This window comes from Juglans regia, chromosome 13 (assembly GCF_001411555.2).
Source record: "Juglans regia cultivar Chandler chromosome 13, Walnut 2.0, whole genome shotgun sequence".
Classification (NCBI taxonomy): domain Eukaryota; kingdom Viridiplantae; phylum Streptophyta; class Magnoliopsida; order Fagales; family Juglandaceae; genus Juglans; species Juglans regia.
The window spans coordinates 1,424,772-1,443,028 of NC_049913.1; the positions used below are offsets into that span (position 1 = coordinate 1,424,772).

The following is an 18,257-nucleotide window of genomic DNA, read 5'->3' on the forward strand; positions in this document are numbered from 1 at the left end:
AAAAAAATTATTAAAAAATATTTCTTTAATCACGAAGTTTATTTCGTAATTAAGGAAATTTTTTTTAATAATATTATGAATTTTTTTTTCAAAATATTTAAAATTATTAAAAAATCTATATAAAAAAAGAATTAAAATAAAACACATGTTAAAACCCAACTGAAGCTCCAGCATTATTCATATAAAAAAGTAATCTTTTAATAATAATTTTCTTTTTTAAAAAAAAAAGTACGCGGTGCAATAAAAAAAAAATACATTCATATCTTTGGAGGCTTTCAGCAAACAGAAAAAATCTATATACGTCTATAATAAGAATAATGCTGGACTGATAGATGATTCTCACCGATATCTTTTATTATTATTATTATTATTATTTTAATTAATAGTTAAATAATTATTTTTTAATAAATGTTTTAATGAATTTGTGATTTTTATGTTTTTTTAAAATGTTTAAAAAAATTTTAAAAAAATGTTAAAAAAAAAAAAAAAAAAAAAAAAAAGCCTTTCTCGGTGTGCACTCTCTGGCGGAGCGTGTCGGTGGATGGTGTAGCAGCACTCCCAAAATAAATGAACAGAACACGTGAAGATGGCAGCAGCGTGCAAACACCAATTTGAGTTAGGTTTCTTAGGTGTTTCAACGAGTATAGATACACGTGGAGTGAAGGTGATGGTAAGTGAAAACACGTGTCAAGAATGCGATGGTGACTCCGAAGATTTGGGAAATTTATGTTCGGTTTAATTGTAAACGAAGGCAAGGGACCTTCTTAAAGAGGATTGCGGCACGTATCATCTGTGAGACTCAATACGTGTACGTGTTTACTCGTACTCGCTGCCTTGCCAAAATAAGTATACTCGCTGCTGTTTCCATGCGTTTTAAAATAAATTTTGAAATGAAAGGTTTTATGTACCTAACTATTATTTTACTTTCATCTTATTATATAATATATAATATATTTATTACCATTAAATAATCTTTTAATAAAAAAATTTTTATCATATAAATGTGAGTAATATGTAATATCTTATTTGAGAGGAGAAATCCCCAAGAACTAGTTCCAAGATAAGATTTGGGCTCAGGCTCACATATAATATCTGGGGTGGGTTACGGCTGCCCGAAAGCTCAAAAGAAAGGACATAAGGCAAAGTGTCTGGACAAGAGGACGACCCTGACACAGTAGGGCAGCCTGACACCATAGCTAGCCAACCGTTCAAAATTTTGAATACCGTACTAGATGATGTACTGGTCATGGCACTGGAACGAAATATTTCGGTTCCAGTATCGATACCATTTCGTATTTCATTTCAAGATAGTCAATATATAAATAAATTATATATAAATATATATAAAAAATTATATTTCAAAATAATATTTGATATATGAATAAATTATATATAAATTATAAATAACAAAGTCTAAATTGTTTGTCAAAAAATAAGCTTGTAATTTGAAAAAATGAAAAAAAAAATTAAAGGCCGAAATATCAGCTGGTACAAGTAGAAATATAGGCCGATACTGCCGATATTTGAGCCAATACGAAATATATATAATACATGTACCGGATCAGTGGCCGGTACGACATATACTGACTGGTACGGTACGGTATTTAAAACAGTGCAACCGTTAGAGACATTACTATCTTTGACATAGATATCTAGACGGCACAGGAGGACAAACGAGCCCGTCCAGGACCACGCCACATTTAATGGAGTAGGAGCGGGTATGTCATGCCAAGGGCCACGCCGCATTCAATGCATCTTGGGAGTTGGCACGCTGCGGCATGCCTCCTGGGTGACAAGGTGCACACTTGCCACCATTGCCTCGGGGCTCACCCCGACCAGATATAAATATCCTTCTCTACTGGAAAAGGATTACCGACTTACATTCTTGAATACTTCTACATTCATTGTCTCTACCTCTCATTTTCTCTCTCCATCTCCTATTTTGAAGTAACTTGAACCTCGGAGATACCACGACCCCTAAGCTCCCCCGTCTTTCACCTTTTAGGAAAGAGACCGAGCCTCAATAATGTGGAGTTGTCTAGGCTGCGAAACACGACATCAACATTTTATATAATAGGATGAAAGTGAGATGACATTATGGTGTGTAACATTATTCAAATTTTATAAATTTATTTTAAAAAATAAGATATAATTTTTTTATATAAATTTTAGATTTTTTTTATTTTTATTTTTTAAGAGAGTGGGAAGCTGCATTGAAGATTGTAACTACGATTTTATTTTATTTTTATAGGCGAGTACCAAGTTCAATTGATACTCGAGTAAAAACTACCAAATTTCCCACCAACCGGTGAATATACGCGTGTATGTATAATCGTCGGTAATCCCCGGCCAGTCAGCACAATGCCTACAAGCCCAAGTTGTAAGTTGTTTTCCGCCTAAAAACTCAAGCTCTCGCTCGAAACCCCCATTCAACGATACACACCCCAAAATGAGCGCCGCTCTCCGGAAAAATGCTGGCATTCACCGCCTGTTCCAGAGCCATCCGATAACCCACCTTAACGGCCCAACCCGAGCTCCCGTTTTGAGGACCCAAACGACGCGGTCTAGAGCTTATTTCCGGTTCCCCATTTTCCTCAGGCGAACTCGAGAAAACGAGCTCTCCCCATCTTTCTTCTCTTCGCCTTTCTCTTCTTCTTCGTCGGTATCGAAAGTTGGTTTTGTGGGGTGGTACTTGGGGATGGTGAAGTCCCGGCCGGTCTTAACGAAGAGCGTCACCTCCGCGCTTATTTACACAGCCGCTGACCTGTCTTCTCAGGTAGTTTATGGAAAATCTCGGGTACTTCTTTTGTCTGGCTTGTTTCTGAAACCTTCGTTCTGTGTGGTTTCCGTTTAGATGTCGTGAACAGGGAAGGAAAACGAAATAAAATACTTTTGAGTTTGGTTTGTTTGTGCGACTGGAAAATGTTCTTTTTCAAAAAAATCGAAAACTAAGGAAATTGACGCGGAAAACACGTTTCTTATAGTGCTTGATAATACCAAAAAGATGTCAAAATGCCTTTTCCCCGTGTTGTATCGAATGTGTCAAGGATTATTCACCGAAAAGGTCAATGCTTGGAAATTGAAGATCAAGCTCGACCTCAGGTAGATGACTTGCGATTCTGCGAAAAAGGTCTCTTAAAATCATCAACTTTTCTTATTTTGTTATTAGAACAAATACTGGTTTTGGCGTTTGATATTGCAGGTTGAAATGATAAGATATACTGTCTGGACCGATTCTTTTTTGGGTGAATGAGTTGAGCATACAAGATATGGCGATGCACTCAATTTATTTTTCCATTCTTTTTGGGTGAATCTTTTTCTGCGTTTAAGTTGAATAGTTCTATGCTTGATAAAGTATAACCTTCTTTTAATCCGAGTTTGTGAGTACCTATAGTTTACTCTGCTATGCTTATATGGAGTTCTCCCATCAACTTTTTCTTCAGATACTTTCACTGCCATCTACAGAAACTTTTGATTTTGTGAGGATATTGCGCATGGCTGGATATGGCATGCTAATATTAGGACCATCGCTGCATTTTTGGTTCAACTTCATGTCAAAGCTCTTTCCAAAGCGGGATCTATTCTCTACATTGAAGAAAATGGTCATGGGGCAGGCACTATATGGACCTACAATGACTGCTGTTTTCTTCTCTGTGAATGCATGTTTACAAGGTTTGCATGACTCTGTACAACACTGTTTTTATGATGAGTATTGCTTTTCATATATGTATATGCACTATTCTCTTGATTTCTATGGCAGTTAGCTCAACGTTGATATACTTCATTTTCCGGACTTTTAACTATCTGATTAGCTGGAACAAATAATTGTTGGGCGTGTAGTATACTTGATAATGGAACTAATACAAATTACGACAATTTTCTGAAACTATAATATTGGTGCAGGCAACTAGACTGGCCAAGGAATTGAATAGAAATTATTTTCATTTAAGCGATGATATGAAAAAGTGATCGGGCATGGCATAATTATTACAGTCTATATAGTTTCTTCGAGATCATGAAAGGTACTAACGAATTAGTGACATTCTTTTAAAGGAATTCTAAATATTTGAACTTTTTAATTTTGGGTTATTTGACTAATCTATCCCCAATCAAATCATGGTTAACCTAATTTTGATGTAGTTTTTATATAAGCAATACGTGATTAGGGGAAGTTGCGTTTGTGAAAAAACTACTACCTTAGATGTCAGGAGATTTTGGGAGTTGAATGTCTCCTGTTTCTCATGAGACTTGTGCTTATAAATTTGTATCATTTGAGGCAATTGTTGGCTACTGATAGAGAGAGAGAGCTAACATTTTTCTTTTTTATTAAGAGAGCTAACGTTTTTTGTACTAACAGATATATTGTGCTCACATAATTTGTTTTTTGCTAGCAATATTGTGCTCACATAATCATGTCTCAACTAAATACTTCATTGTAATTTAAGATTGTCTAAAGCAGTCTCCATGATGTCCAAACAGGTGAAAACATTGCAGAGATTGTTGCGCGATTAAAACGAGACTTGCTCCCTACAATGATCAACGGTGTCATGTATTGGCCTGTCTGTGATTTTGTCACATTCAGATTCGCACCTGTCCATTTACAAGTACGCCCTCCCTCTTCTTTTTCATTTTCCTTCCCCTTTCAGTGTGCAGGCCTGAATGTCTACAGAAAATTGGGGGATGTCAGAGCACACATTACATACTGTGAAAACCTGGTTATTGACTTGTGTGGTCCTTGGTGTTTTAATTTTGACAGCCATTGGTGACCAATTCGTTTTCATATTTGTGGACCGTTTATATGACATACAAGGCAAGCCTAGATAAAGTGAGCACTAACTCCTAGCAGATTGACTCGATAGTGTCAATTCTGTTTTGGCCATCAGAAGAAGATACACAGATATTTATTTTGACCGCACAGCCTCTGGGTGGAAGATGCCTGTGGAATCATACAAACCAAACTATCTAAGGCGCCTTTGCAGAAATTCAAATGTTATATACACAGCGGAAGCATGGTTGAAGCAGAACATGAGAGCCAACTCCGCTTATAATATACGAGGGCAACCAGCTTTTTTCACACTTTTTGTGGGAATTATTGAACTTTTTCTAGTCGAATCACGTAATTTTTATTCTTTGATTGCCTACTAAGGCTTATTTAAAGCAGTGTATTGATGTTGTTAGACAAATTATATTTGCAGAGAATATGTCTCTTAGTTCCGAGTCTTCTGCCCTTACAACTGAAATTACCGTCTTTATTTTGCTTCGGATAACTATTGCTTTGGAGATTTGCTACCAATGCTACAGTTCAGACAGAATATTTTTCATATTACACCTAAGTCTTGCCTATAGAGTTATACGTTCTTGTTCTTTATCTTAGGAATCCTATATGCCTACACGTGTGACTTTGAGATGGATCTTTAAGACCATTAAATAGTCGCATTATGCCTACAGGTGTGACTTTGGCTGTCTCTCTTTCTTGGGGACAATCTGATATATTAATCCTGCCTCAAAAAGTGTATTCCTGTAATGATGAAGGACATAGAGAAATCGTATGTGCGAATTATGCTTGCCTCTTGGACAAGTGACAACACCCAAGGAACCCCTTAATAAAATCAATCGACCATCTCTCTAGTATTAATGGTGTTGTATATGTACAGGTGATGAAAGTTAGGACGCATGCGGAAGCGGAAACAGTTTTTAAGAGCCTCTGGATGCTGCATCAAGCTTATGTAAATTGAAAAATAATGTACCCATACATGATCAAATAGCTACGGAATTAATATAAGCAGGACTGCCTCACCATAATCAATATATTTTTTTTTTAATAACATGATTGTAAGTATTGTTTAGCCTACGTTTAAAGTCCACTCTGTGCACAAAAGCCACCTTGCCCTTTTGTCTCCCGGATAGACTGCAGGGAGAAACAGGATTTGAAGTCATTTATCATAACCTGAGATCTTCATATGAGAAATGTTCATAACAATTTGTTTGCATCGGAAGAGATGCTTCCAATACTGCTGCTGTGCTGGAAATTATTATATAGGACCCTTCTGTCTAGATGCTTCAGTCAGAATGCAATTTAAAACAATTAAGCAAAGAGCCAGATTGGTGGTTTGGGGGACATGGCATAAACAGTGCCAGGATATAATTCAGATCCAAATCGCAATCATGTTACAACTCGTAAGTATTTTTTCAAGTATGAGATTCCTTGTGTCTCCTCGCTCCCATGATTTATATAGAGCAGATGTTAAGAGATGGAAGGCAAATTGCTAGCAATCAACTGAAGGGCCATTCTCCTTGCTGAGACTTGAGAAAGAACAAAATGGCTTCCTCTCCTTTGAACCTAAAAACTTACCATGCTCGTTCGAACAGCTTGCCGTCAAGGCCACACCCTGCCATTACTCAACTCGATGAGCATTTGTGTAGATTGAGGGCTTCTGAATCTGGCTCTTCTTCTTCATCAATATGCCACAAGCTAAGTGGTTTGCAGGATGTACATGATTCCGTTGATAAGTTACTTCAATTGCCACTCACCCAGCGAGCATTCGTCCAAGAGCACCATCAGAAATGGGCCGAGGAGTTATCCGATGGATCTCTCATTCTCTTGGACTTGTGTGGCATTGCCAAAGATGCCTTGTCACAAACCAAAGAATGTACGCATGATCTTCAATCAATTATGCGCAGAAAGCGGGGAGACGAGATGGCTCTTAAAAATGAGGTCCGGAAATACTTGAGCTCTAGGAAGGTAATCAGAAAGGTAATCCAGAAGGCCTTGAAGGGCATGGAAAGTATGTGCGCTGACAAAAAGCATGAGAGTCTGGCCTTGGTTAGCATATTGAGAGAGGTAGAAGCAGCCACTCTTGCTGTTTTTGAATCCATACTGTCCTATCTAGCTGGGGCAAAGTCGCAATCAAAGTCTAGCAGTTGGTCTGTGGTTTCCAAGTTGGTGCACCCAAAGAGAGTAGCATCTGCGGTTGAAGTAAGAGAGACAAATGAGCTTGAGATGCTTGAAACCGCCTTGCACTCCCTGAACAAACAAAAGACAAGCAAATCTGAATACAGCACGCATTTTGAGAATGTGCAAAACTTTGTAGGGAGGTTAGAGTCAAGTATTGAAGATCTTGAAGAAAGACTTGAGTGCCTGTTTAGGCTCCTAATCAAAACCCGAGTTTCCCTTCCCAACATCTTCAATCACTAGCAATGAGATCATGATGATGGGCATCCAATATTGTCTGTTTATTCTGTTCTCTCTTTAATTCATGAGAACGACCTAGAGACTAGCAATATATACTTGTATATGAGTGAGATATACATATATCCAAATATCAAATATATCGAATGTTTCCACAAAATGTTTTCTTGAAAGTTTATTTCTTAGTCTTGAATGATCTATTATCAATCTTACTTGGAAATGAATTTATTTCTAGGATTAATTTTCCAACTTTTTATTCCTTACTGCCTGGGAAGCAAGTACGAAAAGCATCAGTTAGAGGGAAACCGGAAACCCCTATAAATAAAAAGGATATTTCTTTTTGATGTAATTTAAATTGATATATAAGCTGTCAAGGTTCCATTTGTCTAAGAGACAACGATCAAACACTGATAAAATATAGATCATATTACACGGCCGACTCGAATCTCACATGTCATGAACATTGAAAAGTGCATTGGCTGTTTTCCTTCCCGGGGGACATTTTACAGATTTATCACATGGGCTCATCAACCTAAATTTTTTGCATTTTCCAAAACTATGAAAGGGCAAAAGAGAGATTTATCTAACCCGCATGTGGTGAATGTGCACACGAATGTGTAAGCAGGAAGTATCATTACCTACACAAACATTAAGCTGTCATGTGAATGCGCAGATACTCATGAGATGGTAGCCAAATTATTGGCCAGACAACGAGATTTCCTGTTTAGAATTCGTACAAAATGTTGTGTGACATGATCCATTACATCTGTGTAGTTGCATTGAATGATGCTGCATAGTCTCGGAGAGAGGCAGGCACATGCATTATGCATAAACTCTAAATTAGTATTTGTTTAGTTTTCTTTTTGTTTCTAAATAAAATAGATAAATCTGAAATCTTAACAGTGTCCATGGAAAAGTTCATGCTATGGTTGGTAAGCTTCCGCTTTTAACATTTTCATTAAATATATTAGGTAAGTGGCCAACCTTCCTGCAGGAACTGTTAATGGGAATTTATGTTATTCTGCATTTCCAAATAGGTAAATACAGACTGTAGACATGCAAATAAAGAGCCGATTCACGATCAAGTACAGCAGAAATGCTAACAGGCAATGGAAATGACAATGATCATTCCGAACAAAATAATGCTTTATTAAATTCCTAACTTGGATACATCGAAGAAGAGGAACCAAAAAAGCTATCAATTGGAAAAAGTGGGGTTTACACTCATCAAACGCTGAGGCCCTTAAATGTATCTAAAAGTCTACATGTTACTGTATAAACAACTCCCTCTTCCCAACCATCCTCAATGCCTATATCTAAATGTCACCTAATCAACTTGATCCAAAACTTTCCATAAAATCCACTTATTTCCTTTGGCAGTGCAGTATAATTCCGTAACAGGTGAGACCAAAATCATATCAGACAATAATCAATTCAAAATACTGAATTTTTAAAAGAAGTGTGGACATGATCTCATGTCTATTATCTCACCCACAGCTGAATTTCTAATCCATGTGCCAATAAGGCTTTCTTCATTCTTCAGAAGCACGCAAGCAAATCTTCTCAAGCTGTATTGCCCAATCTTCTCCAAGTATTTGGGGATTCAATTCCATAGAAACCTGAAAATCAGACATGGAAATGCAACAAGTTCTTGCAGCTCTTCGCACGAGTCTACCAGGTATCATCCCACTATAACCAGGTAGGAATTGGTTGTTTAGTTGTCTAGAGCTATCACTTCCACACCTTGACCCAGCTAAACTCATGCATGGCTCAAGCAATCTCTTTATATATGCATCCAATGCATTATTCAATAGGTTAACACAATCCACTGAGACACTCATTCCCTCCATGTCCAACTTCCGTTGCAAACGGCTTCTTAATGATCTCGTATTGGGTAGCTCACTACTGTTCTGACAGGTCTCCGGGTGATAATCATTGGATACAGATATATTAGACAGAGATTTACGAGCTCCAGCAAAATTCAATGATATACCAAATGGAGCTGTTACAGGGCTTCTACTCTGAACACCTGGGCTTCCTGCCACTTGTTCAACCTCCTCCCCATCTTCAACAGATGCAACTTCAACTGGAGGTCTGCTATCGAGAGAAACCAATTCTGTTGCACTTTGCTGCTCTTGTGCCTTACAAACCAATTCATCAAGTGCAACACTTTGGGGTTTCACATGTGGGCCAAGAGGACTTGGGCGATCCCGAAACTTGCGATCCCTATTAATTGGAGACCTACCCTTGCGAGGAGAAGGGGGAAAGGCATCCCCATAGATTGATTGAAGACAATTTCTCTGATATCCATTTGGGATTTTAACACTAAGGTTACTTCCTATTTTCCTAATACCTTTTGAAGGTGGAACTTCAGCTACGCAAGCATTCTTGATAATGGCTTTTATAAGACTGTTGTGAAGAGGGACATTTTCCCTCCCAATAGTCCGAAAGCAGAACTTATCAAACTGACTTTTGCTAATCTTGGAAGTGAATAATCTTCTAAGCTGATCAAAGTATTTCTCAGCCCTTTCACGCCCAATCTTTCTAAAAATCAGAGCTTTAAGCTCTAAAGTATCAATTCGAGAATTGTCCTGATCGGGCAACATCCTTCACATCCAAATTCCTCAGTTCCAAAACACAAATCTTCAGACGAAAAACCACATTATCTTTAATTCAAACCCACAACCCTAATTCCCCAACCATGTTTCCATCTGCATATTGAACAATACCGCGTCAGTAAACGATTGCAACGCATAATTATTAAAAAAATTATGAAGAACGAAGGAAAAAAAGTAGAGGCCAATTCGCAACATTTTGTGGGTTGAAACAAGCTTAAAATCCACAAACTAAACTTTGATTGAAAAAATTACCCCACAACCTAATTATTACGTAATTAAGTGTCAGAGAAACAAAGAAACCTAGGCGGGAATCGAACAAATTGTTATATATATAGCGGTTCTTTTCATAAGTAAAAGAAACACATTGGAGATTACGATGAGAATTGAAAACCCAAAAAGCGAATTGAGAAATGAAATAAGATAGAGTGAGATACTTCGATCAAAAACTATGAAAAGGAAAGAAGAGTGAGATACGCACCTGAATTGGGTCGAGGTCGCAGTTGGATTGGCTATGGTCCCATCGAATTTGTTTTTTATTTTCTCCAATGGGCATTAGTTTTCTTTTGGGCGATCGATTTTTTGTCTGATATTTACGATGCTTGTAATGTAAGCAGCGGAAGAACGAACAGAACTAAGATGTAAGGGGCTTATTTGCCATTTCGAGATTCCACATACTCTTCAAGTCAACACACGTGTGCTTTCTTGAACTATTTTTTTTTTTTCATTTAGAAATGCAGCTTGCAACCGAGCTGCAGCACCCCCGCGTCATCGCAGTCCAACGTAGCAAAACAACGACGTCGTTTGCACTCTATCTTCATTCTCATTTCGTCTTCATCCCCACGAATGCTATTCTTCACTCTGTCTTCATTTCTTCGTCTTCTACATCCACCGTCTATAAAAAAAACCCAATAACACACCAATTCAACGTCTCAATAAACCCAAAACTTGCAATCAAATCATCTCCATAAGAAATTACATTGAATTACAAGAGCAGCAGCAGACGGAGAAAATGAAAACTATCCACAATTGTGATAGAGATTGGCGAATCTACCGGATCGCAGCACCTCATGAAGCATTCATACAAATCTTTGGCCCCATTAACCCAAAATCAAAATCTTGGAGCAAGACGCAAATCTAAATCAAAACCTTAACAGTACCTCACAAAAAAAATTAAAAATTTAGTAAAATAAATGATTATTAGCCACAGCAAGCACACGTACACAATTCTCTCCCCCACATACATCTACACGCAACCATTCCAAGATTTGACAATGATTAAAGAAACACTAAAAATCACAAGCAAAAATAATAAAGAAACACCAACACCAATCTCGTCCCCATCCTCGAAGACCCCAAATCTAGAAGTGTTTGTATTCACAATAACAACGAACACAGAAACAAACCCATTTCTTGTTCATCCTCATAACTCATAAGATTAATTTTTCAACCGGTGGCAGTAATTTTTCAACTGGTGGCAGTAAATAGGGTCAACTAGCTGGAGATCGATGGGGAAAGGGGGAACGAAGGGACAATGACAAAAATGAAACGAAACGGCATCGTGAAACGAAGGGGAATGGACAATAAATGAAATGGCGTCGTTTTTATTTGCCACGTGGAAGCCGATGCCGCGGCGGGGACGCAGGGGCAGTTGCAAGCAGCATTTCTGTTTTTAAGTAGAATGCAGAAGTGTAAGGCTTATGTTTAGAATTTTTTTTTAAAAAAAAAAAGAGTGGAATCTGCTATTAAAAATTTAATTTTTTTCATTTGAATCTTATATTTATTTCACTTTTTTTAAAAGGAGTGTGCGATACTTTGTGCACTCTATAACTGTAAATATCATTTCTCATATTTACATGAATAAATATAAGTGCATAAGCATTATGCACTAATTTTAAAAAAACTGAATAAATATAAGATTCACATGAAAAAAATTAAATTTTTAATGACAAACTCCACTGTTTTTCAAAAATATTGTGCGGCACTTGCACAACTCGTGATTGCATCTAACATTACTCTACTTGGGAATAAAGCTGTGAAAGGTTTTGAGAGTTTCTCATCTTACCTCATTTACCAAATGTACCCTTAGAGAGTTAGGATTTAAAAGAGATCCATCTCATTAAAATAATTTCTTAAATAGCATTATATATTTGATAAATATCTTAAGAGTCATTTTATCTATTTTGCTCTAGACTTTAGAACTTGGAAAATAACTCTAAAAAATCAAATTCAAGATGATAACTATCTAATTTTTTTTTTAAACAAGTAAAAGAGAAACAAATGATAAAAATTATATATATGTAAATGAAAATATAAAATTTAACATAAAATAGTGTTGAAAATATTGGAATAGGGTTGCTAAGGGGGCAAGCCAAGCTGAAGTTGACTCTGGGAGCTTGATTTGATCAACTTTATTCCAAGTCCAAGTTCAAGCAAAACTAGAAGTGAGCTTGTTGGGAATGATTTCTGTTAAAACAGTCAACGAAAAATTATAATCAAACCATTCAGATGGCAACAAAGCTTATATAATAGGTAATGATAGTTATTTTACAAACTTTTATATGATGATGTTTTTAATTGAGTGTATTTATGTAAAACGACGTTATTTTTATAAGTTATTTTATAAAGGTACTCATAATTTAGAACATTATTGTATAAAAGATTATGAAAAGGGTTGTATGTGTATCATTTTTTGAATATAATATTGTTTGTTTTAAGAGTTTTTGATCGAGTGTAGATTTTAAAAATTACAAAGGCAAACGTTCAGTGTCAAAAGCTTGGTTTTGATAGAAGGAGAAACCAAAAATGATTGGGGAAAAAGAACCAAGAAACTCCACTCGTAATTTGTCTTAAGATACATCATTTGATCATCAATTACGATTATTAGTCATCTGTTCCACATTGCCAACAAAGTCATTCTGAATCAATACTTCCTAAAATTGCCTTTAGAACGACCCATCCTGCTCAATGGAGGGGACACTTATAATTTTCTAATTCATTCCGATTCTTCTAAAAAGTACATAACTACTTGTGCTGCTGTTTGAACACTTTCAAAAAACTTCAAGTACATTTTGCGTACTGCTACAATTGTTGAATGCGAGGAACAATAGCAATAATACATGCTTCTGTAATATGCAAGTTACCTATCTCTTCAGCACAAAGTAACACCAGGGACCTCTCCTTCTAATCCGATTTTAAGTCTTCTCCCAGCAAGATTTCAGAGGATTCTTCTTTTTTCTTAGTAGATGACAAGTTCGAAAGAAGACCAATCGAAGCCTCATCCTGTACTTGTTCATGCAGTTGGGACACACCAGAATGGTTCTCGACAGAGTTATCGGGAGGCAATGGAGGTTGTTCTGCATCAAATCGAGTCCACTTCCTATCCTTTGCATGTACTAAAGCAGGATACAGTAAAAACCCTGTGATCATCACCACACCACTGACCAAGAATGTTTTCGCAGAAGCCAAGCACATAACAAGAACAAGCATTAATGCTGGAGGCAAGCAAAGCATTGTCACCCCGAATGTTTGCAAAGGAACTTTATAAGGTCTGTGAAGATCTGGCTTCTTAATTCTCAATTTTATAAAAGCAGCAAACTCAAGAAGCATTCCTATAGCATACAAGAAATTAAGAAATTCCAAGATTTCCTGAAAACTCATCCACGACAGGAAGATAACTCCAGTAGCAGAGCACAAAATGCTAATTGTGGGTGTCCCATACTTCGACCTACAAGGAATTTTAAAGCCACTTGTTAGATAATAGCTAATTACAGTGTTTGCGACATCCAAACATCAGGGAAATTTATGGAACAGTCAACTACTTTTGGACGTTGGAAGCAAAAAACTCCCAACTGAAGATCATGTGAAGGATACTACTATAACTACTATAAATACTTTGGTAGCTTCTCATCAATTTAATGCCAGGGTTTAGATTATGCTAAAAGGAGGCATGCATCATATGATTATCAGTACATCTAGCGAAGAATAAGGTCCATTATATATACTGAAATAGAATGAATCTCTTGGAAAGACCGGGAGATAAGCACCATAGTTTTAGTTTATTCCCTAGAAGCTAATTAAATCAGTAATGGGAGGTCATTTCCTTGAAGTTACTTTAAAATGTTAAACTTAAGTAAAAAGAATGAAGCTGTATCAAAGAAAGCAACGGGTAAGGAACGTACAGGCAGAAGGACTAACCTTGAAGCAAATATAGCTGGAAGCATGCCCATCTCGCTCATCCCAAGGAGTTGAAAGGCATCGCCACTCATTTCTGCTTCAAACAACCCCATGTTGGACATTGCAGCAGCTGCTTGGATCCACCACTTGAGCCAATAGCCACCTATCAACATCCCCACTTCCGCAAAATAACCATCACTCCACTCACTAGGTGCAGACTTTGTGGCACCTGTTCCTGCAAGTAGTGGAATCAAATATGATAAAACCACCAAAACCACAGCCCCAAAAAGTGCCTTTGGAAATGTCTTGCTCGGATTTTCAACCTCACCAGCAAGAGTACTTGCCTTATCCCAATAATTCAAATTCCAAAACATACTATTGAAATATCCCCTCCAATCCACCTTCTTAAAATCCACAACAAGCCACTGCTTAGGCCTTATTCGGGGAATTGAAAGGATAACCATCACTAGAAATGGGAAAAGTGAGAAAGCTGCAAGGGTAACTGCTGAAAACCCAACAATGTGCAGGCCTCGATAATTCAAATAAGTCAATGAAACGGTAATTCCTAATAGAGCTGGAATTCGTGCAACCAACCGGCTGAAGATTGGAAAAGAATGCTTCAAGTAATCGAGGAACAAAACCGGGTAAAGGGCATTGTCCATAACGCCACTGAACCATTTCCAGAATCCTTCCTGGAATCCCCAGAAAGGCCCAAAAGCTGAAGATATCCAAATAACGTAGCCACCATTTTCAGGGAAGCTCGTGGCAAGCTCAGCCGTCACTAAAGCTTCAGGAATGCTCCAGACCAAAGGGAATATCAAGAAACCAAGCAAAGAAAGAAGAGGGCCTCCTCCAGCCCTGACTGAATCCTCTACTCCAAAAGGACCCCCGGAAACCTCATAGAAGATTAGAGCTATAAGAGGCAGCACCGTTAGTTTTGGATTTGGTTTCACTGCAGTGTTCATGGCATCACTTACCATTCCCTCTTCACCCATCCACAGACGGGGAAGAGAGCGATAGAGAGAAAAATCCAAACTTTGAACCACCAAAGTTTATTCAGTCAATCGAGTTATGCTTAAATATCGGATCTTGCTGGGGAGATGAAGCTAATCCCTTTATCCCCATAATTCTAAACTGATCAAATATGAAGCAGGAGATTGGATTTAGTATTCAGAAACTACCTGTCTTGAAGGATTACACAAGAATATGGCATAGCTTCGACTTCATAGAGAGAGGTTTCTTATCTTCAACTCAAGGACTCGCGTTGTTGCTCTCTCTCTCATCCTCCTCCTCGGAATCGATAGCGTTCCTAAACTTCGAAGGTTGGTTGCCCTGCTCCAATAATGCGGAGAATAAGGAATACTCAGTCAAGGGAATTGATTCTGCAAGCAAATGAGAGAGATCCATTGTTATCAAATTGAGAGAAAAATCAACCTTTGACTTCTTATATGTTATTACACGCGTTATCAAATGCACGTGGGGATAGGTGGAAGGTCAGGCACATAGTCGCTAGCATTTGCCAACAATTGCGTGCAACTTCTTGATGCTATTATATTATTTTACTGATATTTTATTACATTGATTTGTTATGAGCAGTAAGTAATGATACTTTTACGATTATTGTTTTATTACAATTTACTCATGATTATTTTTTATTTTTTGATTTTGTATTAAGAACCTCACTGACATTTTTATATAATTTTATTAAAAAAAATCAACCAACCAATGTAATCTTATAAATTAATTAAAAATAAATTTAATTTTATACATATTGAGAATTCGGTATCAACAAATTTGACTCTTCAAATTTTAAAATTTTAATTTTTAAACATAAGAGATGACTAATGGCTAAGCAGATTGTGGTATAGCATAGCTTTTAATTTTAAAAAAATATTGTTTATCTTTATCAAAGATTTTATAATATTTAGTCCCGCCTATTGATTTAGATATTATATATATATATATATATTATTTAAATAAATAAATGTTTAAAATATAACTTCAACAAAATAACTTCATTTATCTAGTGCTAAATTCGGATAAAAGCAATCTTAATTCTACAAAAGTATGGTGAGTAAATATGAGTGATAGTATATTCTTATGAGAAATTCTATTCGAAGTATGGTCTGAAAATTATACACCGCACACGTGGCGAACCCGGTCTACCAACACGTCATGAATCATCAACAACTAGGGCATTGGTTCTCTCCCGTCAATCCCCCCCACGGGGGGCCCCACCCCCCGACATCCCCTACCAAGCTCAGTGACATTTTCATGCTTTTTCTAAATAATTTTACTATATAACCTCCACCATATTTTATACTCTATATTTTTTTAATTTTTTTTTTGAGTTTATTCTTTTTAAATTATTTTAAATTTTCTATTCATTATTTATATAATAAATATTTAATAAAAGAAAAAAATAATAAAAGTTAAAAAAAAATGGAATGTGGAGTGTTTAGAAGTTGCGAAGATTTTCTTTTTCCTAAAACGCACTATAAATTTCCCAAAATAAGGAAAAAAAAACCCAATAATTTTATTATCCTTACAAAAATGAATTTTCCTCTAACAAAGGGATAAAATCGAACATTTTTGCAAGCAGGGAATAAATTTGAAATATGTAGAATTGATTTGTGATCTCACAACGACCGAAATCTAGCAAAGAATGGTGCATAACAAGAGGGGATTTGAAGACAATTGGATTGCCGTTGGTTTTTGGGTCGTCTTCATTGTCAATCAGGGAAAGAAAGGATTGGAAAGTGAGGGACTTCACGAGAGAGCTACTGATGACGATCCAGTTGGTTGAAGAGCTCCATGATTCCATTGTTCACTGGCTCAGGGCCAGAGTCCCCGAGCTTTGCCCAAATAATAGCAAGTCGGAACATAAGTCTTTAGACTTGTCGACCTTTGCGGGGTACAAGCCCAGTCTCTTGACTGACCACGATGCATTAGCTAAAGGCCAAAGCCTCGAGCTATGTTCGAACAACAACCAGTCGAAACATAAGTCCCTTGACTTGCCGACCTTTGTGCTAGGTTGCTACTCGCGATGTATTGGCTCAAGGCTAGAGTCCCCAAGCTCTGCCCAAACAACAGCCAGTCGGAACACAAATCTCTAAACTTGCCGACCTTCACGGGATACAAGTCTAGTCCCTTGGCTGGCCACAATGCATAATCACTGCCAGCATATTACCTCCATGAACAAGCCTTTGGAGTTAACAGGCCTTTGAGCTCCACAACCTCCTAGCGCGGGTTACCTTCGGGAACAAGCCGACGGGCTTGTAAACACCTAAAATGGACCCAATGGGCCGAGTCGATGGGCCCTCTAATTGCTTTACGTGGGTTACTTTACACAAATTCCAACACTAATAACAAATCGAAAACAAATGCATTAAACAAGCATACACTCAACAAATAACAACAAACATCCGAACCTCAATGCTCACACCTTATGCTTTCGAGCCAGCTTCCCGCCACATTCGAGCTCCACACTCGCACCATACGAGGTCGAGCCAACCTCCCGCCGCATTCGAGCTCTGCGCTTGCACCTTACATGGTCGAGCCAGCCTCCCGCTGCGTCTGAGCTCGCACCTTACGCGATTGAGCCAACCTCCTACCGACTCCGAGCTTCGCGCTCGCACCTTACGTGGAAGAGCCAACCTCCTGTCGCGTCTGAGCTAGCATCTTACGCGGTTGAGCCAGCTTCCCGTTGCATTCTAGCTATGCGCTCGCACCTTACGCGATCGAGCCAGCCTCTTGATGCATTCGAGCTCCTTGCTCGCACCATATGCGGTCGAGCCAGTCTTCCGCCCCATCCGAGCTTCGAGCTTGCACCATACTCAGTCGAGCCAATCTCCTACCACATCCAAGCTCCGAGCTCGCATCATACGTGGTCGAATACACCCCCGCCTAAATTTGCCCTTGGAGGCATTTATTACTTAACACAAGCGAATTATTTTATTTTCTTGTTGACAACTTTTGTGGCGTATTTTATCTTGAAGATTCTCAAGGACTTTTGTTAGAACAAGTTACCCAAAGAATTGCGAGCTTCTGTGGAGAGATAAAATACCATAGTCCATAATTGGGTTAGGCCACCAGGCCACCACTAGGGACAATAGGGGAAACAAGAAGAGACAAAGATGGACATGACGACATGCAAGTGTTAGAGCGGTTTGAGGGAAAGTAGGAATAGAATGGAAGTTGACACACGCAAAAGGGTCAGGTTCCATCACTGTAGACTGGCACACGCAACAATGAGATATATAAAAACCCTTCAACCA

At 37.8% G+C, this 18,257-nt stretch overlaps 4 protein-coding genes across 8 annotated transcripts; 2 read left to right on the plus strand and 2 right to left on the minus strand.

Moving 5' to 3' along the window:
• The first annotated feature begins 2,349 nt into the window (after positions 1 to 2,349).
• Positions 2,350 to 5,208, plus strand: LOC108996399 (PXMP2/4 family protein 4). The gene is made up of 4 exons (XM_018972283.2): positions 2,350 to 2,776; positions 3,444 to 3,672; positions 4,480 to 4,604; positions 4,757 to 5,208. Exons 1-4 carry the CDS (start codon positions 2,450 to 2,452, stop codon positions 4,841 to 4,843), a joined length of 768 nt encoding a protein of 255 aa, XP_018827828.1. The 5' UTR covers positions 2,350 to 2,449; the 3' UTR covers positions 4,844 to 5,208.
• Positions 5,209 to 6,120: 912 nt separating this feature from the next.
• Positions 6,121 to 11,331, minus strand: LOC108996422. Of its 5 annotated transcripts, none has more exons than XM_035684912.1 (4): positions 10,784 to 11,331; positions 10,286 to 10,699; positions 8,681 to 9,900; positions 6,121 to 7,024 (listed from the first exon to the last, which is right to left on the minus strand). In XM_035684912.1, exon 3 carries the CDS (start codon positions 9,793 to 9,795, stop codon positions 8,722 to 8,724), a length of 1,074 nt encoding a protein of 357 aa, XP_035540805.1. In that variant the 5' UTR covers positions 9,796 to 9,900; positions 10,286 to 10,699; positions 10,784 to 11,331; the 3' UTR covers positions 6,121 to 7,024; positions 8,681 to 8,721. The 5 variants fall into 5 exon arrangements, with proteins under 5 accessions (XP_035540805.1, XP_035540806.1, XP_035540804.1 ...); XM_035684913.1 differs by having other exon boundaries at positions 6,905 to 6,965; XM_035684911.1 differs by lacking the exon at positions 6,121 to 7,024 and having other exon boundaries at positions 8,318 to 9,900; positions 10,794 to 11,330.
• LOC108996398 lies at positions 6,299 to 7,360 on the plus strand. Its single transcript, XM_035684914.1, has one exon. It carries the CDS (start codon positions 6,320 to 6,322, stop codon positions 7,193 to 7,195), a length of 876 nt encoding a protein of 291 aa, XP_035540807.1. The 5' UTR covers positions 6,299 to 6,319; the 3' UTR covers positions 7,196 to 7,360.
• A 1,335-nt stretch (positions 11,332 to 12,666) lies between the features above and the next one.
• On the minus strand, positions 12,667 to 15,399 carry LOC108996351 (probable polyamine transporter At3g19553). Its single transcript, XM_018972206.2, has 2 exons — positions 14,002 to 15,399; positions 12,667 to 13,531 (listed from the first exon to the last, which is right to left on the minus strand). Exons 1-2 carry the CDS (start codon positions 14,973 to 14,975, stop codon positions 12,988 to 12,990), a joined length of 1,518 nt encoding a protein of 505 aa, XP_018827751.1. The 5' UTR covers positions 14,976 to 15,399; the 3' UTR covers positions 12,667 to 12,987.
• Between the last annotated feature and the right edge of the window lie 2,858 nt (positions 15,400 to 18,257).